This window comes from Bubalus kerabau, chromosome 16 (genome assembly GCF_029407905.1).
Source record: "Bubalus kerabau isolate K-KA32 ecotype Philippines breed swamp buffalo chromosome 16, PCC_UOA_SB_1v2, whole genome shotgun sequence".
Classification (NCBI taxonomy): domain Eukaryota; kingdom Metazoa; phylum Chordata; class Mammalia; order Artiodactyla; family Bovidae; genus Bubalus; species Bubalus kerabau.
In genome coordinates this window covers 75,213,548-75,241,331 of record NC_073639.1, presented here as the reverse complement: position 1 = coordinate 75,241,331, position 27,784 = coordinate 75,213,548, and the positions used below count along the sequence as shown (strand labels likewise).

Genomic DNA, 27,784 nt, shown 5'->3' with positions numbered 1-27,784 from the left:
GGTTCCTGACATGAGCCGGAGCTCTGTTGGAATAGCTGTGTGGACCACCTTCCCCTGCCCTTAAGCTGCTGAACCGCAAATAACTAAAGATGCAGATAAACTGGAGATAAGTTGGTGGGCCTCTGGATGCCAGAGAGGGAAGTAGGGACTCTCACCACACTGAGACCTGGGAAACAGCCCCTGGGAGGGGCCCTGAAGCCCCACCCACATTCTTTCCTCTCTCTAGCAATTTGGTAGAAAGGTTTCTAGTTGAAAGATCCTATGGGGAAAAACTGGTTCAGAAACCCGATTGGAGTCCAGTTTGGATAATATTGATTGGATTAGAATGGGCTTTAAAAGGCTTGGAATCTCCTGATCCGGCCTCACTGAGAAAAGGCTTTTGGAGAGCCAGGTAGGAGTTCCACGGACACAGGACACAGGACGTGGTGCTGGCATTTTCAGAGAAATCTCTCTGGGACGTGGAGACAAAGACACTCCAGCTTCACCCTTAGCTGCACTGAGTCAACTGGATGTCAGGAGCTGGTAAGCCATGGGGTTTGGAATGCTTCATTTTGTTCTCTGCAGCCATGAGTCTGCAAAATTTCTCTGTAAAGGGCTAGAGAGGAACCAGGCATTAAGGGCCATGCGGTCTCTGCCATTAGCAGTGTGAAACAGCCTTGCTGCTGCTGCTAAGTTGCTTCAGTCATGTCCGACTCTGGGTGACCCCATAGACGGCAGCCCACCAGGCTCCCCCGTCCCTGGGATTCTCCAGGCAAGACAGCCTTGGGCAGTGGCAAATGAGCACGGCTGTGTTCCAATAAAACTTTATTTGTGACACTGAAATTTAGATATCATATAATTTTCACATGTCACAAAATATTCCTTTGTTCCCCCAAATTAAAAAAAATGTAAAAATATTAAATGTATTTTTAAAAGTTAAAAAAAACTAAAACATAAAAAGTTAAAAAAAACTAAATTCTTAGCTTGCTTGTTGGGAGAAAAAAAACAAACAGGAGGCAAGCCAATTTGTCAATCCCTGTCTAAACCATTTGCCTATATAATGCAGCTAGCATCCCATTAGTGACTTGTGACATGAATTTAGTAGGCTGAATTCTGCTTATGAAAAATAGAAATTTTCATTAAATCTCAGATGACATCAGCTGTAAGATACATTATTCCTTTTTTTTTTTTTTTTTTTTTTGGCCACACCCTGTGGCATGTGGGATATAGGTCCCTGACCAGGGATTGAACCCATGCTCCCTGGAGTGGAAGTGAGGAGTCTTAAATACTGGATCACCAGGGAAGTCCCACAGCATTATTTTTCATACCACTATAAACTTTTATATATATTTATATACATATGTATGCACATGTGCTCAGTTGCTTCAGTCATGTTTGACTCTTTGCAACCCTATGGACTGTAGCCCACCAGGCTCCTCTGTCCATAGGATTCTTCAAGCAGGAATGCTGGAGTGGGTTGCCATGCCCTCCTCCAGGGGGTCTTCCTGACCCAGAGATGGAATGTGTATCTCTTATGTCTTCTGCATTGGCAGGAGGGTCCTTTACTGCTAGGGCCACGATTTACACACAGCCAAACTATGATATGCTACTGAAGAAATGTGATCTGGTATCAGAAATGGTCAAATGTAAACTTTAGAATGTCCCTTAATGTCAATGAAACTATCAACAAATGTATTATGTGGAGAGAAATTGTGTTACAAACCTTTTATTTCAATGACCACCACCGCCCCTGTCAGCATCCAGCTACATACTGGCTGACTTGCTCCCTTGCATGATAGTTTTAAATCATTAAGATTTGGATTTCATTAAATGCTTGGAGAAATCGCTTCTCAGCCTTTTGGCTAAGATCAAGTGTAAGTACCTGGGGAGCCAGGAATTAGTGGGTCGAGCCTGTGGTACAGATAAATGATTGTATTAATAAGTTAGTGTTTATTTATGCAGCAGACATGTAGCACTGACGGATGCCACATGTTTTTCTAGAAACAAAAATACAGCAGCCCAATAGCTCTGGAGGTGAATACAGCACGTGAGTTGGGGGAGGCTGTGATTTCTGACACCATGGTCAGGGAAGCCTGGCAGAGAAACTGTGGACCGAGGCCGGTCAGGAGCTGGGTGACAGTACTTGAGACAGTGTCCAAGGCAGGGGGAGCAGCAGAAGTCCTGAGAAGGCCCTGTCCTCTCTCCTGGGTACCCTTGAGAGATCGGGTCCCGGAACCCTGCACCCACAGATACCAAAGTCCATGGGTACTCAAGTCCCTTATATAAAATTGTGCAGTCTTTGCATGTAACTTAAGGGGATGCTCCCACATGCTTTCAATCATCTCCACATTCCTTATAATACCTAATACAATGTCGATGCTGTGTAAACAGTTTCAAGTACAGTGTAAATGCTATATATATATAGTTGCCAGCATGAGGCAGGTTCAAGTTTTGCTATTAGAACTTTCCAGAATTTTTTTAAAAAATATTTTTGATCCATGTATATAGAGTCTGGTGCCTTCTGGACTCACAGAGTGGAGGGGGTGAGGGGCACCCCCAAGGAACAGCTGGGGGCTTTTTTGGACATTTTATGTTGGTCAGCATTTCTGAGTGAGATTAGAGATCTGGAAGCAAAATGGTGCCTACCAGCTCTCCTGTAGAGTTTAACAGGAGCGCTGGGGCCACCATGGGGAGACAAGGCAAAAGTGGGGGCTGGAGAAGTAAGTTTAAAACTGTCATGTCACTTAACTGAGTTTGAGATGTTTCCTTAGGTATAGAATAAGGGTGTTAATGCTAAGTCACTTCAGTCGTGTCCGACTCTGCGACCCCATAGACGGCAGCCACCAGGCTCCCCCATCCCTGGGATTCTCCAGGCAAGAACACTGGAGTGGGTTGCCATTTCCTTCTCCAAAGGGTGTTAATAGTTATCTCAATGTTTCAGCCAATGATTAAATCAGGTACTAATTTTGTCTTTTGAAAGAAATATAATCATCACCACTTATCTGCAGAGAATAAGTTCCAAGACCCCCAGTGGACATCTGTAACCTCACATAGTATCAAACCCTATATACACAATGTTTTTTCTATACAGACATACCTGTGATGCAGTTTATTTTATAAAAGCACAGTAAGAGATTGGCAACTAATAATAACAGGAAAGTGAGAGTGAAGTCGCTCAGTCGTGTCCGACTCTTTGCCACCCCATGGACTGCAGCCTACTACGCTCTTCTGTCTATGGGATTTCCCAGGCAAGAATTCTGGAGTGGGTTGCCATTTCCTTCTGCAGAGGATCTTCCGGACCCAGGGATCGAACCCGGGTCTCCCAAATTGTAGGCATACACTTTACCATCTGAACCACCAGAGAAGGTATAATAATAACATAGAACAATTATAACAATATACTTTTATAAAAGTTTTGTGAATGTAGTCTCTATGTAAAATATATTACTGTACTCATTTAGTGATTTTTTTTTCACCCTAAGCACTTACTATGCTCTGTGGCCATACCTTTTGCAGTTTGAGGTTTGACAGCAAAACTAACCCAGATTTCTTTTCTCTTCCTCACATTCGCCACAGATCTTAGCAACCTCAGCATACAGTTTTTTCTCTTTTTATATCAAATTGAGAACTTCGATCTTTTCACTTAAAGGAAGCACTTAATGGATTCTCTCTGGCATATCTAAATGGCCAGCATCACTCCACTTATGCTTTGGGGCTGTTATTGAGTAAAATAAGGGTGACTTGGTCACAAGCCCTGTGACGTCTCAACAGTTATTGTGGTAACTGAGTGACAAACGGGTGAGATGTGCAGGATTAAGGAACGATTCACATTCTGGGCAGGAGGAAGCAGGATGGCGTGAGATTCCAATCACACTCCTCAGAATGACATGCAATTTAAAACTTGTGAGTTATTTATTTCTGGACTTTTCCATTTAGTATTTTCGGTGAACAACTGAGGGTTAACGGAAACCACAGAGAGTGACACCTGAGATCAGGGGGGTGACCTTGTCCTGTGGTTGCCTTTAGGTGGGAAAAACACTGGAAGGGGCCACTTGAAGCCAAAAGTGATTGTAAAATGGCCCATCTCTTCCCGTGTGAGGAAGCACAAGCACCACCACAACCCGAGCAAAAGGCCGGAGGGTCCAAATCCAGAGATGAGGACGATGGCGATGCTGAGGTCATCTTTGTTGGAGTGCAGCACGTCAATGAGGATGCTGAAACTCTCTTTGTCAGAGTGATTTCAAGTTCAAAGCCAGTCATTTCTAACATTTTGAACAGAGTGACCAGGGACCCATCTTCAAGAAGAAAGAAGGGCCACGTGAGTCCAGATCCCTCCTGCACGTCGCAGCCTGCAAATCTCAGGACCCCAGCATCAGAGCCAGCGGCCGTCTCCCCAGCTTCTCAGTCTGAATGGGGAGGAAGAGACAGTCCTAATATTTTGGAGCCTTCGTCTAAACCTGATTATAAAACAACCTCTCTGCAAGCCGTGCTTCACAATTCAGAATTGCTCTCTCCGCGGTCTCACTGTCTATCTGGAGCTGTTCTCTCATTAGGAGGCAAGGATGAAAGTCCTCTTAATTCAAAGCGATGTCCCACTTCAGATGTAAATTTTAACTGTGGGAATCCCAAAAGACCCAAACTCGGCGATGGAATCCCAGGGGGACCTGCCTCCACCTTGCCCCCTCCAGGTATCTCTCCTACAAAGGACACGATTATGACCTTGGAAGATCTCCCGACCTCACCGAGCCATGTTCAAGGCGGGGCATCATTTTCACGGACTCACGCAAATGACCAGGCATGCTTCAGTCTTATGGCTCCAGAGAGAACATGTAGTTTGGAAGGGCTGGAGAAAACAGACTTTTTGACTCTAGCAAGTCAGAGCAAGACTGTTGATCCCATGAAAGGAAATCTGATCTTGTTACTTGATGACTTTTACTATGGACAGCATACAGGAGATGGGCAGCCAGAACAGAAGACTCGCACAGCCTTTAAATGCCTCAGCTGCTTGAGAGTCCTAAAAAATGTCAAGTTTATGACCCACGTGAGGAACCATCTGGAGCTTGAGAGGCAGAAGGGTGACGGCTGGGAAATCCACACCACCTGCCAGCACTGCCGCCGCCAGTTCCCCACCCCGTTCCAGCTGCAGTGTCACATTGACAGTGTCCACGCTTCCCGGGAGCCCTCCGCGGTCTGTAAAATCTGTGAATTGTCCTTCGAAACAGATCAGGTTCTCTTACAGCACATGAAGGACAGTCACAAACCTGGCGAAATGCCCTATGTGTGCCGCCTTTGCAATTACAGATCGTCAGCCTTTGCCGACGTAGAGGCGCATTTTAGAACGTGGCATGGAAACACGAACAATTTGCTTTGTCTGCTTTGCCTCAGAAATTTCAAACTGGCGACATCCTTCGTAAATCACGCTTGGAGGCACTGGAACAAGAGGGTCTTTCCATGTTCCAAGTGCCGGCTACAGTTTTTGAACCTGAAGGAGAAGACAGAGCACCAAACCAAGCATCACCAGTCATTCAAAATGCCAGAGCAATTGCGAGGGTTGCCTCCTGAAACAGAGGTCATGATTCGAACTTCAGTTCATCTGGGACTGAGAGAGACAGCATCCATCATTGTGAGGAACACTGACTCCCAAGTGCCACCCAGAAAAAATACACAGAAGATGACTACGAACACAAAATATTCCAGACGAGTTGCAGCAAGGGATCTGGCTAAAAATTATGTTCTACCAACCTCCAGAAATTCGGAAAAGCCCTATTGAGAGGTTCAGCCAGCTGTACATAAAGACCCTGCCTGGCTTTTGTTGTTCAGTTGCTCAGTCGTGTCTGACTCCCTGTGACGCTATGAACTTCAGTACGCCAGGCTTCCCTGTCCATCACCATCTCCCGAAGCTTGCTCAAACTCATTCCATCGGGTTGCTGATGCCATCCAACCATCTCGTCCTCTGTCACCCCTTCTGCTCCTGCCTTCAATATTTCCCAGCATCAGGGTTTTTTCCAATGAGTTGACTCTTCCCATCAGGTGGCCAAAGTATTGGAGCTTCAGCATCAGTTCTTCCACTGAATATTCAGGGTTGATTTCCTTTAGGATTGACTGGTTGGATCTCCTTGCAGTCCAAGGGACTCTTGAGCATCTTCTCCATTCTCCAGCACCACAGTTCGAAAAGATCAATTCTTCAGCACTCAGCCTTCTTTATGGTCCAGCTCTTCCATCTGTATCTGACTATTGGGAAAACCATAGCTTTGACTTTATGGGCATTTGTTGGCAAATAATGTCTCTGTCTTTTAATATGCTATCTAGGTTTGTCACAGCTTTTCTTCCAAGGAGTGAGCGTCTTTTACTTTCATGGCCTCTGTAACCATCCACAGTTATTTTGGAGCCAAGAAAATAAAGTCTGCCTTTACTGTACCTGAGATTGTACTTGCTTCATCTCTCTACCATCAAGTAGCTTTGAAATCTCCATGTTCCTTCCTGGCCACTCTCTGCTCCCCAAAGTAACCACTTGTCTGACCTCTAGCACCAGGGATTCATTTTTCTTTGTTTTAAACTTTAAATAAATAGAATCACACAATACAGTTTCTGTTCCCCTGGTCTTGGTTTTCTTTTAAATAAGTGAGATGCATTCTTATTGTGTGTAGCTGTGGAACATTTGTTTTCATTGCTGGGTAGAATTCCCCTGGATGAATGGGCATAGTCTTATATGTCCATTTTACTGTGCCTGAAATTTGAGGCTCTTATTTTGCCTTTTTGAATAAGCCGCCTATGAACCTGTGTGTGTCTTTCATACTAATTTCTCTAGGATAGCTATATCTATATGTCTAGACATGAGATTTTCTGATAATGCGTGTGGCAATGGTTTAGTTGCTAAGTGGTATTTGACTCTTGCAACCCCATAGACTCTAGCCCACCAGGCTCCACTGTCCATGGGATTTCCCAGGCAAGAATACCACAACGGGTTGGCATTTCCTTCTCCAGGGGGTTTTCCTGACCCAGGGTTCAAACCTGGGTCTCCTGCGTTGCAGGCAGATGTGTTACTGACTGACCCATTCTAGTATGCAGGTACAGTCAAGTGCTTTTTCAAACTGATTGAAGCAATGTGTATTTCCACTAACAGTGTTGGCATTTCCATTTCTACCGGACACTTGGCACTGTCAGTCTGTTTCATCATATAACTGAGCAGGACCCTGCAGGGCTTTCCCAGGGACAGACCACCCCCCGCCCACCCCCGACCAATGTACCCTGTCTCTTATTTGTAGGAAAACTTTAGGTCCTAGACCTTTCATGAGTTTCCAAGAACAAATTTAATTAAAAGTGAAAAACTGCAGAAACAAGAAAAAAATCAAGCAAGACAAACAATAATTTTTTGTTGGGCACTTGTGTTCACTCTTTGCCACCCCATGGACTGCAGCACACCTGGCTTCTCTGTCCTTCACCATCTCCTGGAGCTTGCTCAAGCTCAAGTCCATTGAGTCTGTGATGCCATCCAACCATCTCATTCTCTGTCATCCCCTCCTCCTCCTGCCTTCAGTCTTTTCCAGCATAATGAGTTGGCTCTTCCCATAAGGTGGCCAAAGTATTGGAGCTTCACTTTCACCATCAGTCCTTCCAGTGAATATTCAGTGTTGATTTCCTGTAGGACTGACTGGCTTGATCTCCCAGCAGTCTAAGGAACTCTCAAGAGTCTTCTCCAACACCACAGTGCAAAAGCATCAGTTCTTTGGTGCTCAGCCTTCTTTATGGTCCAACTCTCACATCCATATATGATTAGTGGAAGAACCATAGCCTTGACTACACGGACCTTTGTTGGCAAAGTAATGTCTCTGCTTTTTAATATGCTGTCTAGGTTTGTCACAGCTTTTCTTTCAAGGAGCAAGCATCTTTTAATTTCATGGCTGCAGTCACCATCTACAGTGATTTTGGAGCTCAAGAAAATAAAGTCTGTCACTCTTTCCATTGTTTCCTCATCTATTTGCCATGAAGTGATGAGACCTTTGACTGTGTGGACAACAACAAACTCTAGAAAATTCTGAAAGAGATGGGAATACCAGACCACCTGACCTGCCTCCTGAGAAATCTGTGTTCAGGTCAAGAAGCAACAGTTAGAAATGGACATGGAACAACAGGCTGGTTCCAAACAGGGAAAGGAGTACATCAAGATTGTATATTGTCACCCTGCTTATTTAACTTATATGCAGAGTACATCATGAAAAACACTGGGCTGGATGAGGCACAATCTGGAATCAAGATTGCTGGGAGAACTATCAACAACCTCAGATACGCAGATCAGTTCAATTCAGTTCAGTCGCTCAGTCATGTCCAGCTCTTTGCAACCCCATGAATTGCAGCACGCCAGGCCTCCCTGGCCATCACCAACTCCCGGAGTTCACTCACACTCATGTCCATCGAGTCGGTGATGTCATCCAGCCATCTCATCCTCTGTTGTCCCCTTCTCCTCCTGCCCCCAATCCCTCCCAGCATCAGATTCCTTTCCAATGAGTCAACTCTTCGCATGAGGTGGCCAAAGTACTGGAGTTTCAGCTTTAGCATCAGTCCTTCCAAAGAACACCCAGGACTGATCTCCTTTAGAATGGACAGGTTGGATCTCCTTGAAGTCCAATGGAGTCTTGGACTCAAGAGTCTTCTCCAACACCACAGTTCAAAAGCATCAGTTCTTCAGCACTCAGCTTTCTTCACAGTCTAACTCTCACATCCATACATGACCACTGGAAAAACCATAGCCTTGACTAGACAAACCTTTGTTGGCAAAGTAATGTCTCTGCTTTTGAATATGCTATCTAGGTTGGTCATAACTTTCCTTCCAAGGAGTAAGCGTCTTTTAATTTCATGGCTGCAATCACCATCTGTAGTGATTTTGGAGCCCCCCCAAAATAAAGTCTGACACTGTTTCCACTGTTTCCCCATCTATTTGCCATGAAGTGATGGGACCAGATGCCATGATCTTAGTTTTCTGAATGTTGAGCTTTAAGCCAACTTTTTCACTCTCCACTTTCACTTTCATCAAGAGGCTTTTGAGTTCCTCTTCACTTTCTGCCGTAAGGGTGGTGTCATCTGCATATCTGAGGTTATTGATATTTCTCCCGGCAATCTTGATTCAGCTTGTGCTTCTTCCAGCCCAGCGTTTCTCATGATGTACTCTGTGTATAAGTTAAATAAGCAGGGTGACAATTTACAGCCTTGATGTACTCCTTTTCCTATTTGGAACCAGTCTGTTTTTCCATGTCCAGTTCTAACTTTTGCTTCCTGATCTGTATACAAATTTCTCAAGAGGCAGGTCAGGTGGTCTGGTATTCCCATCTCTTTCAGAATTTTCCACAGTTTATTGTGATCCACACAGTCAAAGGCTTTGGCATAGTCAATAAAGCAGAAATAGATGTTTTTCTGGAACTCTCTTGCTTTTTCCATGATCCAGCGGATGTTAGCAATTTGATCTCTGGTTCCTCTGCCTTTTCTAAAACCAGCTTGAACATCTGGAAGTTCACAGTTCATGTATTGCTGAAGCCTGGCTTGAAGAATTTTGAGCATTACTTTACTAGTGTGTGAGATGAGTGCAATTGTGCGGTAGTTTGAGCATTCTTTGGCATTGCCTTTCTTTGGGATTGGAATGAAAACTGACCTTTTCCAGTCCTGTGGCCATTGTTGAGTTTTCTAAATTTGCTAGCATATTGAGTGCAGCACTTTCACAGCATCATCTTTCAGGATTTGGAATAGCTCAACTGGAATTCCATCACCTCCACAAGCTTTGTTCGTAGTGATGCTTTCTAAGGCCCACTTGACTTCACATTCCAGGATGTCTGGCTCTAGGTCAGTGATCACACCATCATGATTATCTTGGTCTTGAAGATCTTTTTTGTACAGTTCTTCTGTGTATTCTTGCCACCTCTTCTTGATATCTTCTGCTTCTGTTAGGTCCATACCATTTCTGTCCTTTATCGAGCCCATCTTTGCCTGAAATGTTCCCTTGGTATCTCTAATTTTCTTGAAGAGATCTCTAGTCTTTCCCATTCTGTTGTTTTCCTCTATTTCTTTGCATTGATCACTGAGGAAGGCTTTCTTATCTCTCCTTGCTATTCTTTGGAACTCTGCATTCAGATGCTTATATCTTTCCTTTTCTCCTTTGCTTTTTGCTTCTCTTCCTTTCACAGCTATTTGTAAGGCCTCCCCAGACAGTCATTTTGTTTTTTTGCATTTCTTTTCCATGGGGATGGTCTTGATCCCTGTCTCCTGTACAATATCATGAACCTCCGTCCATAGTTCATCAGGCACTCTGTCTTATCAGATCTAGTCCCTTAAATCTATTTCTCACTTCCACTCTATAATCATAAGGGATTTGATTTAGGTCATACCTGAATGGTCTAGTGGTTTTTCCTACTTTCTTCCATTTAAGTCTGCATTTGGCAATAAGGAGTTCATGATCTGAGCCACAGTCAGCTCCTGGTCTTGTTTTTGCTGACTATATAGAGCTTCTGCATCTGTGGCTGCAAAGAATATAATCAATCTGATTTCAGCGTTGACCATCTGGTGATGTCCATGTGTAGAGTTTTCTCTTGTGTTGTTGGAAGAGGGTGTTTGCTATGACCAGTGCATTTTCTTGGCAAAACTCTCTTAGCCTTTGCCCTGCTTCATTCCGTATTCCAAGGCCAAATTTGCCTGTTACCCCAGGTGATTCTTGACTTTGTACTTTTGCATTCCAGTCCCCTAAGATATGCAGATGATACCACCTGATGGCAGAAAATGAAGAGCCTTTTGATGAGGGCAAAAGAGGAGAGTGAAAAGCCTGGCTTAAAACTCAACATTCAAAAAATGAAGATCACGACATCTGGCCCCATCACTTCATGGCAAACAAATGGAGAAAAAGTGAAAACAACAGCAGATTTTATTTTCCTGGGCTCCAAAATCACTGTGGACGGTGAATGTAGCCACAAAATTAAAAGAAGCGTGCTCCTTGGTAGAAAAGCTATGACAAACCTAGACAGCATAAAAACAAAGCTAAGGCATCACTCTGCTGACCAAAGTTCTTATAGTCAAAGCTATGGTGGCTCAGACAGCAAGGAATTCACTTGCAATGTGGGAGACCTGGGTTCGATCACGGGAAGGACATCCCTGTGGTCCAGTGGTAAGACTCTGTGCTCCCAAATTAGGGAGTCCTAGTTCATTCCTGGTCGGGGTATTAGATCCCACATACTGCAACTAAAAATACTGCATGTCACAATTAAAAATCCTGCCTCCCACATGCTTCGGTGAAGACTGAAGAGCCCTTGTGCTGCAACTAAGACCAAGCACAGCCAAGTAAATGAATAAATATTTGAAAGAAAGAAAGAAAAAGATACGAAAATTCCCTGGTGGTTCAGCGGTTAGGACTTGATGCTTTCACTGCCAATGGCCAAGGTTCAACACCTGGTTTTGGAACTAAGATCCCACAGGTTCCGTGGCATGGCCAAACAAAAACCCAGAAAGACAACTGAGGAGGAAAGAACTCCCAAAGTTTGAAAACGAAGCAATATAACTGCAAACAGGCTGAGGATAGAGTCAGGATTGCCAGGAACCCAAAGTGCAAAAGTGGCATCTCTGTAATTCACTGCTGCTGCTAAGTCACTTCAGTCGTGTCTGACTCTGCGACCCCATAGACGGCAGCCCACCAGGCTCCCCCATCCCTGGGAACACTGGAGTGGATTGCCATTTCCTTCTCCAATGCATGAAAGAGAAAAGTGAAAGTGAAGTCGCTCAGTCATGTCAGATTCTTAGGGATCCCATGGGCTGCAACCCATCAGGCTCTTCTGTCCACTGGATTTTCCAGGCAAGAGTACTGGAGTGGGGTGCCATTACCTTCTCCATCTGTAATTCACAAGCCTCTTTAATGTTGTGGTTTAGGCTCCTCCTACTCCTGCTTCTGAATCTAAATAACTTATTGCTCCTAAGAGAAATTGTTATGGGAAAAATAAAATATTTGAACTGAATGATATTGAAAATAGCAAAAGTTTTGAGACAGAGCTAAAGCAGTTTCATGTGTTAAAGTGCATTGCATTTGAAAAGAAGAAAGGCTGGCAAAACAATGATCTAAGTCAGTGCTATTCACGGAAGTTTCTGCCGCAATAGAAATGTTTAAAATCATTGTTACATGTATTCCCTAATAAGGATGATCAGCTTTTCACATATGTAAATGCATATTTTTCTCTTCTGTGAAGTGATCTGTTTATATCCTTTATCTGTTTTTTTAGATGGAGTGTTCATCTCGTAGGAATTTTTTTTTTTTTTTGGCCTTGCTGTGAGGCTTAAGGGATCTTAGATCTTCAACCAGGGATGGAATCTCTGCCCCCTGCAGTGGAAGCACAAAGCCCTAACTACCAGATCACTAGGGAATTCTCAATGAAAATGTTTTCTATCTCCTTGTCTAATATGCCACTTCAGAGATGTTAAAATGTAGCTAGTGTGACTGAGGTATTAAATCTTTGCGTGTGCTCAGTCGCTTCAGTCCTGTCCAACTCTTTGCGACCCCATGGACTGTAGCCTGCCAGGCTCCTCTGTCCATGGGATTCTCCAGGCAACAATACTGGAGTGGGTTGCCATTTCCCTTTCCAGGGGATCTTCCTGACCCAGGGATTGAACCCGCGTCTTTTATGTCTCCTGCATTGGCAGGCAGGTTCTTTACCACTAGCACCACCTGGGAAACCTATTAAATCTTTACTTTACTTTAATTTAATTAATTTACAATTAAAAGATATGGCTAGAAGAACCAGATCTTACTTATAAATGAGTTTCAATTAATTTGTATATTCAGTAATTTGTGTATCTCTTAGATATTTTCCTCAAGATGAGAGTCCATGCCCCTCCCTAAGTGTAGGCTGGGTTTAGTGACTTGTTTCCAAAGAACAGAATATGTCAGGGGGAAGGAGATAACTTTATGGCAGAGGAACTAGTGGTAAGTCATATCGATAGTATGAATCCTTGATGGGAAGTGATAAGAAAGATATATTGCCTTGGAGGTATAATTCTAAAAATATGTAAACCCCAGTGCAACCAGGAGAAACATATCAAACCCATATTGAGAGTCATTCTGCAAAATACCTGTTCCTGAAGGACTCATGAAAATTGTCAAAACTCATGAAAAGCAAGGAAAGTTTAAGAAACTGCTATAAACCAGAGTAAGCTAAGGAGGTATCTGTAGCTGTTCAGTATATATCCTCATGCAATTCGGTATCCTATATGAGAATATGAAACTGGAAAATAACATTTGTGGAAAAACTGGTAAAATTTGCATAAAACCTGGAACTTAGTTAAAGGTACCCTACTGAAAGATGCTGGAATAATTGTGAGGCTTAAAGGAGGTCATTTCACATATATACATTTTAAACTTTGCAAGTATTTTCTCTACATCACACCCACTTCATTTTGACTTCACTGGAATGGAAATCTAAGGTATGGTATACTTAACTGAATGGAAATCTTCAAATACAAAGGATCAATAATATTTAGACTGTGTGATCTGACCATAATGCAATAATGAAGAATTGACAAAAAAAACTTTTTAAATGCCATTCATTTGGAAAATATCAATAAATATATTCATACATAATATATATCTCCATGGAATTTTCAGGCAAGACTACTGGAGCAGATTGCCATTATTTTCTCCAGGGGATCTTCCTGACCCAGGATTGAACCTGGGCCTCTTGTGTCTCCTGCATTGGATGGAAAGTTCTTTACCAGTTGAGCGACCAGGGAAGCCCATATAATATATAATCTTTGTCTTAAGAAGAGCATATTAGGATATACTTGGAAGTGAATGATAATGAACATACTATTCAGCAAAAATTGTGGGACACAGTTAAATTTGTAAGGGGAAACGATGGAAACAGTGACAGACTTTATTTTGTTGGGGTCCAAAATAATTGTGGATGGTGACAGCAGCCATGAAATTAAAAGATATTTGCCCCTTGGAAGAAAAGCTATGACAAACCTAGATAGCATATTAAAAAGCAGAGACATTACTTTGCTGACAAAGTCCATCTAGTCAAAGCTATGGCTTTTCCAGCAGTCATGTATAGATGTGACAGTTGAATCATAAAGAAGGCTGAGTGCCGAAGAATTGATGCTTTTGAACTGTGGTGTTGGAGAAGGCTCTTGAGAGTCGCTTGGACAGCAAGGAGATCAAACCAGTCAATCCTAAGGGAAATCAACTCTGAATATTCACTGGAATGACTGATACTGAAGCTGAAGATCCAATACTTTGGCCACCTGATGTGAAAAGCCAAGTCATTGTAAAAGACCTTGATGCTGGGAAAGACTGAGGGCAGGAGAAGAAGTGGGCAGCAAAGGATGAGATGGTTGGATAGTATCACGAACTCAATGGACATGAGTTTGAGCAAACTCCAGGAGATAGTGAAGGACAGGGAAGCCTGGTGTGCTGCATGCAGTCCATGGGGTTGCAAAGAGTCCTACATGACTGAGGATCTGAACAACAATGAATTAAGGTAAATTTATAACATTACATATAAGAGAAAGGAGAGTTACAAATAACTATCTCAAAAAGTTGTAAAGATGAGCAACAGAACAAACTTACAGCGATAAGAAGGAATGAAATTGATAAAGAATGAAAAATGAGTATAATAGAGAAGAAAATATTGTAACAAAACCAAAACTTTATTCCCCCATATGACTACTAGGAGACTTCCAGCAGAACAGGGCATTTAAAAAAGACTCTGTAAAGGGCCAAAAAAAGAAACACTTGCGAATATGATCTGTGGCGATTAATCAAGTTTGCAGCCATAGACAATAACCAAAGGAACTGGCAAGTCCCTGTTCCAACTTTAAGGACTCTGAAAATTGAATTTCACACAATTTTCACGTCAGAAAATAATATTCTTTTCGGTTTTCCTCAGCCATTAAAAAGTGTAAGGCTCTAAAATTAAAAAAAAAAGTAAAGCTCATTCTCAGCTCACTATAGGCTGTGCAAAAACAGGGGCAGGCTGCCCTGCATTGATCCAAATGGAATTCCAAGAGGAGGGGCTTCAAGACCCAGGTGTACGGTCAAGTTCCTTAAGCAAGGGGCAGGTCACCCCGAGGGCTGTGAATGCTGGACACCATCACTGGACTCCCCTGGTAGACTCGGATGCCGCTCTCAGCCCTGTGCCCTGGCGACTGTGCAATCTGTTTTTTATTTTCTTCGGTGAGCTGCGCAATCTTGACAAACCCAAGACTCTTGAGATTCAGGTTCAGCCTGACCGCGCCCCCAGCGGTTGCCGCCAGAGGTGCCACTGCGCGCGCATGCGCCCAACTCGGTCTCGTGGCCAATCAGATTGCAGGCGCCGACAGCTAGCAGCCAATCATCGGTGGCAGCGGGCGTGCCTGTAGGGGCAGCTGTGGCGGCGCCCCAGGCCTGAGGAGGCGTCGTCCCCTCGGGCTCAACCCGGGGACCGCCTAGGGCCAGGTGAGCCGCCGGCAGTTCTGGCACCGCCGCCAACGGGGACCGGTAAGACCTGGGGCGTGGTGCGGCCGAAGCGGAGCCTGAGGGCCGAGGGGAGGGTTTCTCGGGTCCCCACGCTCGCGGGGCCTTGCTCGGCGGGGCGGCCTGTGAGGGCCCGGGGGCCCTCAGGAGGGAGCGTGCGGCCGGGCCCACAGTCGCCCTCTTCCCTCTCGAGTCTGGGCGGGCGCTGCTCTTCGGCAGCCTTCCTTCCCTGGGGGTGGGACGAGCCAGCTCGGGGGAAGGGCCTGTCAGGCCCCCGGCCCCCGCCCAGGTCTCCTGTGGAACCTAATATATTTAAACACACACACAAATCTTCACGGCGGGTTTGTGACTCGGGCCCGACCCGGTTCTGGACCCAGACATAGTCAGGCGGGCGCAGCAAAAAAAAAAAAAAAAAAAAAAATCGATCTAGTGGCCTCTTCACTGCCGCGGCACCTTGGTCGTTTTCCTGTTTCCTCTGCCTCTCCTCGGACTTCAGGGCTGCCCCTGTCCCTGGGGGGCCCGAGATTTAGGCCTTTGGTTCGGGAAGTTGGCAGGTATTTGTTTGTTTGTTACTGAGAGAAGGGAGGTGGGAGGAAGAAGCTCAGGGAAGAGGAGTTCAATCACTTGCGCTGGTTGAGTGTGAGACGCCTGGTCAGCGTCCGTAGGGTAGGACCAGGTAGGGCCTGGGGGATAGAACATTCCTGGAACACGTGACTCACCCTGACCTTTCCCTCTGCCCGCCCCCAGGATGTGACCTTCTCCTGCCTGGGAACTCTCAAGTGCTCGGTTTTCAGTGTGCCCCTGAGGTAAGGTCACGGTCATCTTTACAACAAGGAACAAAGTTGTGTCTTTCTTGCCTTCCGTTTTTCTCCTTTCATTCATGGGCTGACACGTTGCTGTTGAGAGAGAGTTCTCCTGACTGCGGATTAGCGGACCCTGATTGCGGGTGGTGACTTCAGGGCAATCATGGTTTCAGGTCACTCTGAAGCTCTCTGAGTTGCAACCTTAAAAACAGGCAGGGAGGCTGGTGGCTTGCTTTCTCCTGCCATCTTGAAAGAAAAAACGTAAGAGCACCATGGGTTTTAAGCTGTGTAGAGCTGACTCCTACCACTTGGTGAGGCTAAAATGAGGCAGTGCACATATCCTAAGGTTTTAGCTACCAAATCAAAGTAATGAAGGTGTGGGAGTTCCCTGGTGGCTTGGTGGTTAGGATTGTGGGCTTTCACTGCAGTGGTCTGGGTTCAAACTCTCTCAGGGAGCTGGGATCCCACAAGCCGAGCAGCATGACCAAATGAATAAATGAATAAAGTGGTTCATTCAGAGAAAATGTGTTGTGATTTAACATGTTTACATGGGATTACTTGCTCATTTCTGTACCCTTAAGGGCTTTATTTCATTAAGTAATTGAACTCCACAGGATGGGGACAGGGGACCATCTCAGTTCATTTCATGCCAGTAAACAAGATCATAGGTAGCTCTATGCCCAGCAACTTGTGCCTACAGCTCTGTTGTATAGTTATCTATTGCTGGTACAGCTTTGAACTTTACAGCACATCAATGTTGCCATGTTTTGTTTTGGTCACACCATGTGGCTTCATAGGATATTAGTTCCCCAACCAGGGATCGCACACAGGATCTTGGCAGTGAGAGGGCTGAGTCCTAACCACTGGACTGCCAGGCAACTCCTGTTTTTAGGTGTTCTGGTTTGTTTTGTGTTTTTTAATTTTTGCCATATTTATAGGAGAACTGTTCTGTGTGTAAGTATGATGTGAATGATATTATAACTCGAAATGTTTGTGTTGTACATATTATCTCAAAATTGAATAGTTTGAAAGAACTTATATTTGTTATCTCTTGGTCTAGAATCCAGTTGGGTAGTTTAGCCTCAGGGTCTCTCCTGAGGTTGTAGTCAAGCTTTTATCTGGTTTGGCAACCTCTAAAGACTTGGCTTGTTGAATCTAAGCTCTCTCACTTGGCTGTACTCAGGAGGCCTCAGTTCCTCCCTCTGTGGGCCTTTCCAAGGGGCTGCTCGTGTGGAGGCTGCTGTCTTTTCCCAGAATGAGTGATTCAGGAAAGAACTTGCACCCAAGATAAAGTGCAGAGTCTTTTTCTGAAGTTACACATCTTCACTTCTGTATTTGCTTAGTCTCACAGGTCAACCCTGTGATAGTTTGAGAGAGAACTACACAGGGGTGGGAATATCAGGAGATGTGATTCACTTGGGGTCATCTTGAAGGCTGGCTACCATACCCATTAATCCAGCATGCCAACCTTTCTTCATATGATCTCAGTACTGTTACTATGAGCAAATTATTTGGCTTGTGTACACTTCTTGTGTGCTAGATCTACTTAATTCTTGTTTATTCATTGATATTCTAGCAAGTCTCTTCTTTGTCCTGGATTAAGTTTTCTGTTTCTCTGGATGGTTCCCATCAGCAAACAGACTGACTATAATGTCACCTCTCGTTAAAAATCCATCTTTTGGTGACACATCCTGCTTCTGCTTATTTTATTTCATATTTGCTTTTTATAGACTTCTACAGAATTGTTTGTAGAATTTTTTATCTCCAATTCTCTCATTTTCCTTTAAATCCACTCTTGTCAAGGTCATCAGTGAATTCCAAATGTTTAACTCAGTGGTCAATTTTTAGTTTTTATTTAATTTATTGGCAGCCTTTATCAGAGTAGTTCATTTCCTCCTCCCCGAAAAAAATTTTTCATTTGGATTACAGAATGCTTCTCTTTCCTGCTTCTCTTCTACCTACAGTTCTCCCGCATACAATGTGACCTTTGTGTCTGGCTTTATTCAGATATCATATTTTCTTTTTAAATATTTATTTATTTAGCTATGCGGCATGTGGGATCTTAGTTCCCAGCCCAGGGATGGAACCTGTGCAGAGTCTTAAACACTGGATCTCCAGGGAAGTCCCATAGTTCATGTATTTTCAAGATTCATCCATTTCATGGATGTATAGCAGTACATGTTTTTTATGGCTGAATATGGTATATGAATATGGTATATGGCTTACATGTAGTCCATTGTGAGCGTATACCAATTTATTTATCCATTCACCAATTAATGGATAATATTTGGATGGTGTACTCTTTGTGGCTATTGTGCATAATGTTGCTGTGAACATTGGTTTTTGCATGGACTTAACATTTTCAGTTTTTATGGATATATACAAAAGAGTGAAATTGCTGGATCATATGGCTACTCTACTTCCCTGGTGGCTCAGACGGTAAAGTGTCTGTCTACAACGCGGGAGACCCGGGTTCAGTCCCTGGGTTGGGAAGATCCCTTGGAGAAGGAAATGGCAATCCACTCCAGTACTATTGCCTGGAAAATACCATGGACAGAGGAGCCTGGTAGGCTACAGTCCATGGGGTCGCAAAGAGTCGAACACGACTGAGTGACTTCACGTTCATGTTTATGGCTACTCTATATTTAATTTTTGAGGTACTGACAAACCACTTTTCCAGAGTGGTTGTTCCATTTTACAGCAATTACATCAACAATATATGAAGATTCCTTTTCTCCACATCCTCTGCAGCACTTGTTATTATTCCTCTTTTTGATACTGAGACTGATTTACATTTTCCTAATGATGGGCAGGAGGAGAAGGGGATGACAGAGGATGAGATGGCTGGATGGCATCACTGACTCTATGGACACGAGTCTGGGTGAACTCTGGGAGTTGGTGATGGACAGGGAGGCCTGGCGTGCTGCGATTCATGGGGTCGCAAAGAGTCGGACACGACTGAGCAACTGAACTGAACTGACTGAATGATGTTAAGCAGTATTTTTTGTGATTGTTGGCCATTTGTATATCATCTTTGGTGAAATGTCTATTCAAATTCTTTTCCTGGTTTTTAAATTTTTTTTTCTTTTATTGTTGTAAAAAGCATGTAACTTAAATTTTACCATTTTAACCATTTTTACATGCTAAATATTTCACACACTTTCATTAGCCTTTTTGGAGAAGGAAATGGCAACCCACTCCAATGCCTGGAGAATCCCGTGGACAAAGGAGCCTGGTGGGCTACACTCCATGGGGACGCAAAGCGTTGGACACGACTGAGCAACTAACACACACACACACATAGTCACAGTGTTGTTTTGTTGCTGTTGTCATTGTTATAGCTGTGCTATGCAGCCTGCATGATAGTTCCCTGGTTGAGGATCATACCCAGGCCCCTGATAGGAAAGTGTGGAGTCCTAACCTCTGAACTACCAGGGAATTCCTTATCACACTGTTATGAAACAGATCTCTACACCTTTTCATCTTGCAAAATTGAAACTCTATACCCATCACCTGTCCCATTAAACAACAGCTCCTTTTTTCTTCCCTGTTTCCTTAGACCCTGGAATCCATCGTTCTCCTTTGTTTCCTTTCTGTTGCTTGACTGTGTTAGATATTTCATATAAATGGAAACATACAGTATTTGTCTTTTTATGACTGGCTTATTTAATTTAGCTTGATGTCTTAAAGGATCATGAATGTTGTAGCATGTGGCAGAATTTCTTTTATATGGCCAAATAATGTTTCATTGTATGTAAATATCATATTTGATGGACATTTGGATGCCTCCACCTCTTAGCTGTTGTGATTAGTGCTGCTGTGAGCATGGCTGTGCAAATATCTCAAGACCCCATGTTAACTTCTTTTGAATTTATATCCAGAAGTGGAATTGCTGAATCATGTGGTAGTTCTGTTTTTAATTTTTCAAGGAGCCTTTATACTGTTTGCTGTAGCAGTTGCACCATTTTAAAATCTATCCATAACACACAAGGATCCAGTTTCTGTATGTGCTTGCCAAGAGTTGTCCTTTCCTTTCCTTCATATGTATACACACATACACATGCACGCACAATTTTTTTCATATCCTTTTCCATTATTGTTTATCACAAGATATGAATATAGCTCCTTGTGCTATTGGAGAAGGCAATGGCACCCCTCTCCAGTACTCTTGGCTGGAAAATCCCATGGATAGGGGAGCCTGGTAGGCTGCAGTCCATGGGGTTGCTAAGAGTCAGACGCGACTGAGCGACTTCACTTTCACTTTTCGCTTTCATGCACTGGAGAAGGAAATGGCAACCCACTCCAGTGTTCTTGCCTGGAAAATCCCAGGGATGGGGGAGCCTGGTGGGCTGCTGTCTATGGGGTCGCGCAGAGTCGGACACGACTGAAGTGACTTAGCAGCAGAGGGAAAGCTTTCAGTTTTTCATTATTAAGTATGATGTTAGCTGTGGGTCTTTTACACATACCCTTTGATTGAGAAAGTTCTCTTCTGTTCTTAGTTATTAAGTGTTTTTTTTAACCCCTATTATGAAAAGCTGCTAGATTCAGGGAAATGCTTTTTCTTCAGGCAGATGTGTTTTTTGTCCTTTATTCTATTAAAATGGCATAATGTTGATTGACTTTCATATAATGAACGAACTTTGCATACCTCCATAAATCCCACGTGATCATGGTATATAATCTTTTTTATATGTTGTTAGATTTTGTTTGCCAGTATTTTGTTGAGGACTCTTGCCTCTATCGGAGAAGGCAATGGCACCCCACTCCAGTACTATTGCCTGGAAAATCCCATGGACGGAGGAGCCTGGTGGGCTGCAGTCCATGGGGTTGAGAAGAGTCAGACATGACTGAGTGACTTCCCTTTCACTTTTCACTTTCATGCATTGGAGAAGGAAATGGCAACTCACTCCAGTGTTCTTGCCTGGAGAATCCCAGGGACGGGGAAGCCTGGTGGGCTGCTGTCTGTGGGGTCACACAGAGTCAGACACGACTGAAGTGACTTAGCAGCAGCAGCTTGCCTCTATATTCATAAGGGCTATCGGTTGTGTGTGTGTGTGTGTGATGTCTCTGTCTGATATTGGTATTAGAGAAATACTGGCATCACTGCCTGCTATGTGGGGAAGAAACATGTGGAGTGAAGGATGTAGCATTATTGGATTTAAGTTTAGTCAGGATTAGAGGGAGAAATTTAGGATATATCAGTGTGGAATTGGGGTGAGATTATCAAGAGAAATCATTCTCAATTTGCTAGGCCTGTGTTAACTGCTTGACATTGAATTATGCTGTTTGTGGACTATGTATAGATACTTTATACTTTGAATTTGCTACCTATTTTCTGTATTAACATTTATGAAATTAGTTTGTGTGAATCAGTGGTAATGTGCATTTAAGATATGTTTTCTTCCAATTTTACTACAAAACAAGATGCCATTGAATAGCTGATGCTTTTAAATACTCGTCCTTTACATGTGATTTCACCTAATGATCAGTGTTGTTGGGTTTTTTTTTTTCCCTTTCTTCTTTTAAATAGAAGAGATTAAAATCAACATGGGACAAAGCTATGATTCTCGAGTCATATAGACTTGTAGTCATAGGTTTTTCAGCTGTCATTTAGTCTCTTTGACACTCAGTGTCTTTATCTGTAAGATAAGGGTGTTTATAACTACCCTAGAGTTTTGGAGATAATTAAATAGCGCATTTTTCTGTACTTAACTAATATGTAGTATGTTTTTACTTAGGTGGCAGTTTATATAAAGGAAGCACTGGGACTTGTGGCCACATCCTTCAAGAATAAAAAACTATTTAAAATATGGAACCACCATGTATGTTATGTGAAGAAGACCAAGAGCCAGAACCACAGAAAAGTGTAGGAGAAACCAAACAAGTAGATGATGAAGATGCTGAACTGATCTTTGTTGGAGTGGAACATGTAAATGAAGATGCTGATCTGATCTTTGTTGGAATGACCTCAAATTCAAAACCAGTCGTTTCAAACATATTGAACAGAGTTACCCCAGGTTCATGTTCAAGGAGAAAAAGGTATGGTCACTTCAGGAAAGATAATGCTCACAAATTACAGCCTGTTAGTCATGTGACTCGTACATCCGAAGCAAAGATTGTCTTGCCAGTTTCTGACTCTGAATCAAGATCAACAGATAGTCCTATTATTATTGAGCCTTTGTCTAAACCTGATTATAAAAATATTTCACCACAAATAGTGCCTAATAGCTTTTCAGAGTTATGTTCTCCTTTGATTACCTTCACAAGTTCATTGCAGCATCCAGTAGAAACAACAGTTTCTGCAGGAGATATGAATAAAAGTCCTCGTGTATCAAAGCGACTTTCCACTTCCGAAACAAATAGCACAAATCCCAAAAGGCCTAAACTCAGTGATGGAATTATAGGGGAACATTCTTTAGCTTTGTCCCCTTCAGGTATTTTTCAGCAAAATTTTTTGACTACTCAGCAAAGCACACCAGACAGTGTTCATACCTCATTAAGCCATGTTCAGAATGGAGAACCTTGTCCAACAGCTTTTCCAAAGGACAATGTTCATTGCAAGCCTGTAAGTCCTTTAGGGGAAAATGGACTAACAAAAACTGACTTTCCAAGTTTAGCAAGTCAAAAAAAGATTGTTGATCCCACAGAAGGCAATCTGATAGTGTTACTTCGTGACTTCTACTATGGACAGCATATAGGAGATGGGCAGCCAGAACCGAAGACTCACACAGCCTTTAAATGCCTCAGCTGCTTGAAAGTTCTAAAAAATCTCAAGTTTATGAATCACATGAAGCACCATTTGGAACTTGAGAGGCAGAGAGGTGACAGCTGGAAAAACCACACCACCTGCCAGCACTGCCACCGCCAGTTTCCCACCCCATTCCAGCTGCAGTGTCACACTGAAAGTGTCCACACTTCCCAGGAGCCCTCCACAGTCTGTAAAATCTGTGAATTGTCCTTTGAGACAGATCAGCTTCTCTTACAGCACATGAAAGACAATCATAAGCCTGGTGAAATGCCCTATGTATGCCAGGTTTGCAATTACAGATCATCAGTCTTTGCAGATGTGGATGCACATTTCAGAGCATACCATGGAAACACTAAGAATTTGCTTTGCCCGTTTTGTCTCAAAATTTTTAAAACTGCAACACCATACATGTGTCATTATAGAGGACACTGGGAAAAGAGTTTTCACCAGTGTTCCAAATGTCGGCTACAGTTTTTAACTTTCAAAGAGAAAATGGAGCACAAGACCCAGTGTCATCAAATGTTTAAGAAGCCTAAGCAGCTAGAAGGATTACCTCCTGAAACAAAAGTTGTTATTCAGGTATCACTGGAACCTCTTCAACCAGGATTGGTGGAAGTAGCATCCATTACTGTGAACACATCTGATTCTGAAGCATCACCCCCCAAATCTAAAAGTAGGAGTTCAAAAAAACCCCGTTAATTCTACTTTCAGTAAGTCTGAAGCAAGTATTTCAGTCAAAGTTAAAAACCCCATTAAAAATAAAAAATGCAAATTATAGCATTATTCAATAGTATCAAATATAGTGAAACCAATGGGTAATTTGTGTGTGTGTGTGTTTTTTTTTAATTCATGAAGTACAATTTTGTTTGATCTGAATGTTGAGATGTTTTTTAAAAATGATATTACCTGTTTTTCATATAATTGTCTTAACACGTGAAAAGTATGTGTGTGTGCGTGTGTGTGTGTGTGAGAGAGAGAATGAGAGAGGAAAAGTAACAACCTATTTATTTTGGTATTTCATGTTATTTGTAAGTTCGAAAGCTCTACTATACATATAATCTGTAGAGTGTTTTAGCAATGTAATTTTAAACTATTTTCATGCCTTGAAGATCTCAGTATTAACTATATAGCCAGATTGGAATGGCTTTGTTATGGTATGGTCCCATGTGCTGCTGAACTCTCCAAAGTGCCTCTGTTGTGCTGATCTAAGATAACCTGGCTCCGAAAGCCTGGTGTGGAGAAGTTGATGGAGAAGCTGTGATGTGAGTTTGGACCAGACACAGGGTAGTCAGCGGAGAGCTGTGGCTTCTTGTCCCAGTTGAGTAAGAGGCACACATTCACTCCAGGCATGGAGCCAAGGCAGAAGGAACACTGTCTCAGAGTGTCTTTACCTAGCCCAGGGACAGCTAAGGAAGCCAACCATTAAAATGCCTGTGTTTCTTGAGGGGCCCCTGCAAACATCAAGCAGGCCCCTGTGTATCATTGACTGCAGTTGGAGAAGCAGAGATAGTTAATAGAATGAGGCCTGCTGCCTGTGGACCTCCTGTTGAGTGATCAAAAGGGGAATTTGATTCATTCCATCCCTTTTCCCATTTGGCTGGCCTTTAGTCAGAGTGAGGTAGCCATATCTGTCTCAGTCACAGTAATAAAGCAAGTTAAGATTCCCAAGGAAAAAAGCCTTGACGTCCAGTTTGATTTGTACTGGACCCATAGTTTTAACTGAAAAGGATCAAACACAGGGAATCTGTTCAGTTTATGAATTGGGCTAAATTTTGTTCTCTTACCCTTAAGCTACGATGGAGTTGTCCGAGAAGAGTAAATGTAGTAGATAAAGAGGGTCCAGGGTGATTAAACCCTTTATAGAACTTTTCCTTACCTTTTCCAGTTACATGTATCTTACCCTAGTTGAACATGTGAAGTTTTCAGTTTTGTATCTTATCTTGCCTTGGACATGAATGTATTACAGTTAACAGTTAATTCTTTGTGTGTGTAATTTCCCATTTTATCAAACTAATACTGAGTTTCGGTCTTACTTGACACAGTCTGATGTGCAGGAATTGTCTCGTTTATTTCAGTAATTATCAGGTCATAGGGTTATTATCCTTCCTCTAATCTATCCAGCTATCTAATCTGTGATTATACTTGTGGAAACCTTTTTTCTTGCAGTCTCCAAGGGCTCTTTCACAGACCTGCGGGGTACCCTCTTAAGTATTGGTTCCTGAACACCAGCACACTTGGCTGCCTCTGTGGGTTCCTGGAGCTGAGTCTCCTTAGGCATGTTTTAATGCCGTCCCTTCTCCACTTCTGGCACAAATACCTAGCAATCTCTGTGCACCATTCAAGGAACCTGGGATCCTGGCTCTAGACCTGTGCCAGGAGAAATCTCTCCTTTTCCTCTTCCTTTCTCCTCTTTATCTCTCCCCACTTTTTTTTCCCCCTCCTCAATTTATTTAAATTCTCTAAGCTTTCACAAAATGCTGGAAAGTGATAATCACCAAGGGGTTAGTGTCCCTCTCAGAGCTGGAGAGGAAGGATACAAATGACCAAACTGTAGTGAGCATATTGTCTGTATTTTAGGTAATTTAGAGTATAAATTCTATTGTATTTATTTACTCAGTGCTTGATTGATTGATTTGCACTTTGAATATTTTACTAGGCCTTTCCAGTTAGTTTGCTTGGGCCAAAGCACTTTGCTAAGTGTCAGCTTAAACCACTTTCTTTAGGTGTAGAAAGAGTGTGTGTGTGTGTTCTGGTCTCAGGTGAAAACGTCTATGTATAAATAAATGTGCAGACTTTTGCATACTTATCTCCTTTATTCTATTTCTATAGTAAAAATGTGAAATGTTTTAGTTACGTGTTTTTACTGTTGCTTAGTATTATCGACACTGTTACTGTTTGCTCTGAAGTATGCTCCTAAGGAGTATGAGTTGTATTTATTGCCAACTAAAAAGGTTCCAGTGATATGGTCCCTGACTACCTCCTCTCTTCCGTTCTCTGTCATTCTACTCCACTATTTTCCCCACTGGTGCACTGTTGTTGACAACACTGGCCTTGCTTTTCCTCAAGCAAATTCCATTTCTTCCCGATCCAAAGACTTTGCAACTGCTGTTCTTCTGGAAATGCTCTTCCCCTAGGCCTGCATGGCTTGCTACCTCCCTTGTTTGATCTTCACCAATGTTGTTAAAATCACACAATGAAATCTCCAACCCCCTCCCTTTCCTCCTCCTCCTTAAAGGCACTTTATGTCTCTACCTTCTTCTTCCCTCTCCAGCCTAAATTTCCTAGATTTTCACACACAAAAAACTGAGAAGAGATAATAACATCAGGGCTTTGCATCTTAGAATTAACTTGAGTCAGTTTCTGTGCCTGCAAATAAAAGATAGTTAATAGTGAGTTGAGTTCTTTCAGGAGCTTTCTCTGTTTTTCTATTGATACCTCTATATTTTTTTAAGGCAATGTCACTTTGTTTTGTTTACAAATATATTGAATATCTGTCAAGATTACTATTTTGTTATTGCCCTTTGTGAATTTCCTTGTCTATTTTGCTTGTTCTTTCAGATAAAATTTATTATTTTATTAATGTTGCCAAAAAATTGTAAGTAAAATTAGTATTTATAGAAATAAAATGTTTTTTAAAAATTATTTCTGCTGTCTGTCTTTTTACAAATAACATGGCATATTTTTAGATTTTTAAAATAATCTTATGTTGGCCAGGACTTCTAAACAGATGTGTTAATGGGTTTTCTTGTTTTTAGTACCATCAAAGGCAATGAGTATATGGCTTAATAAATTTCTATTTCTGTTTTTAGAATTTAAAGAGAATTGTTTTATTGGATAGTTTACAACATTTGTTGAGACATTTACTTTTCTTTCTTTGTCCTTTCCTTTCTTCCCCTATCTCTCTTCCTCTTTCTTTCCTTCCTTCCTCCCTTTCTTTCCCCAGGTTTTTGCTTGACTGGACCTTTCCTGAAACAAAAGTAATTCCACTCAGGGTTGAATATTATCCTCTCAGAATCTCATTCCATTTCTCATTTCTAGTATTAGAGTTAACTTCCTCTTCCCCTTATTAGATTTGCCACAGTTGTATCAATGTTTCTGATTTTCTTTTTCCAAGAAGCAGCTCTTGTTTTATTATCCCAACAAGTTTTATTTTTGTTGTTGTCTATTTTTGTTTCAATTCATATATACCTTCTACTTTCTTTAGGATTTTTTTTTTTAATAACCTTGTATTTTAAAAGCTTTCTTTACAGGTTTTTATGGAAATATATTTGATTTACAGTGTTGTGTTTCAGATGTATATCAGTGATTTAGTTATGCAGATACATATCTATTCTTTTTTAGGTTCTTTTCCATTATAGGTTATTACATGATACTGAGTATTTCTTTTTTTTTTTATAAAGGGTTTAGGACTTGACCTACCGTTATTTAAACAGCAGTTTTGTCCGAATCCCAAATATTTTTATGTATACATTTTTTTAATTAAAATTTCATTCACTATGATTTTTGGTAAGTTAATTCCAAAGATTTCATTATTTGCAGGCTGAATGTTTTAATTTATAGTTTACTGAGAATTCAATTTTCCTTGGAGCTCTAAGGGTATGTGTGTATATACACTGACATGTCTATATTCACAACCTTTTCAGGTTACTACATGGTTTTTTTTTTAAGATATATAAATATATTTTAAAAGATATTTTCTCTTTGTATGGTAAAAACGTGAAATGTTTTAATTCTAGAAATCTGTTCCCCAAAATTAATATAGTATAAAAAGTAAAGGTATAA

The 27,784-nt window shown here is 42.1% G+C and overlaps 2 protein-coding genes across 5 annotated transcripts; both read left to right on the top strand.

Annotated features, from left to right (window-relative positions):
• The first annotated feature begins 387 nt into the window (after positions 1-387).
• On the top strand, positions 388-26,632 carry ZNF280B (zinc finger protein 280B). 4 transcript variants are annotated; one of them, XM_055549684.1, is made up of 3 exons: positions 388-522; positions 16,199-16,257; positions 21,993-26,632. In XM_055549684.1, the coding sequence occupies exon 3, from the start codon at positions 22,064-22,066 to the stop codon at positions 23,699-23,701; it is 1,638 nt and encodes a 545-aa protein (XP_055405659.1). In that variant the 5' UTR covers positions 388-522; positions 16,199-16,257; positions 21,993-22,063; the 3' UTR covers positions 23,702-26,632. The 4 variants fall into 4 exon arrangements, with proteins under 4 accessions (XP_055405659.1, XP_055405662.1, XP_055405658.1 ...); XM_055549683.1 differs by lacking the exon at positions 388-522 and adding an exon at positions 15,321-15,475; XM_055549686.1 differs by lacking the exon at positions 388-522 and adding an exon at positions 15,366-15,433.
• Positions 394-6,559, top strand: LOC129629596 (zinc finger protein 280A-like). The gene is made up of 2 exons (XM_055549682.1): positions 394-522; positions 4,006-6,559. The coding sequence occupies exon 2, from the start codon at positions 4,055-4,057 to the stop codon at positions 5,747-5,749; it is 1,695 nt and encodes a 564-aa protein (XP_055405657.1). The 5' UTR covers positions 394-522; positions 4,006-4,054; the 3' UTR covers positions 5,750-6,559.
• Positions 26,633-27,784: the final 1,152 nt, after the last annotated feature.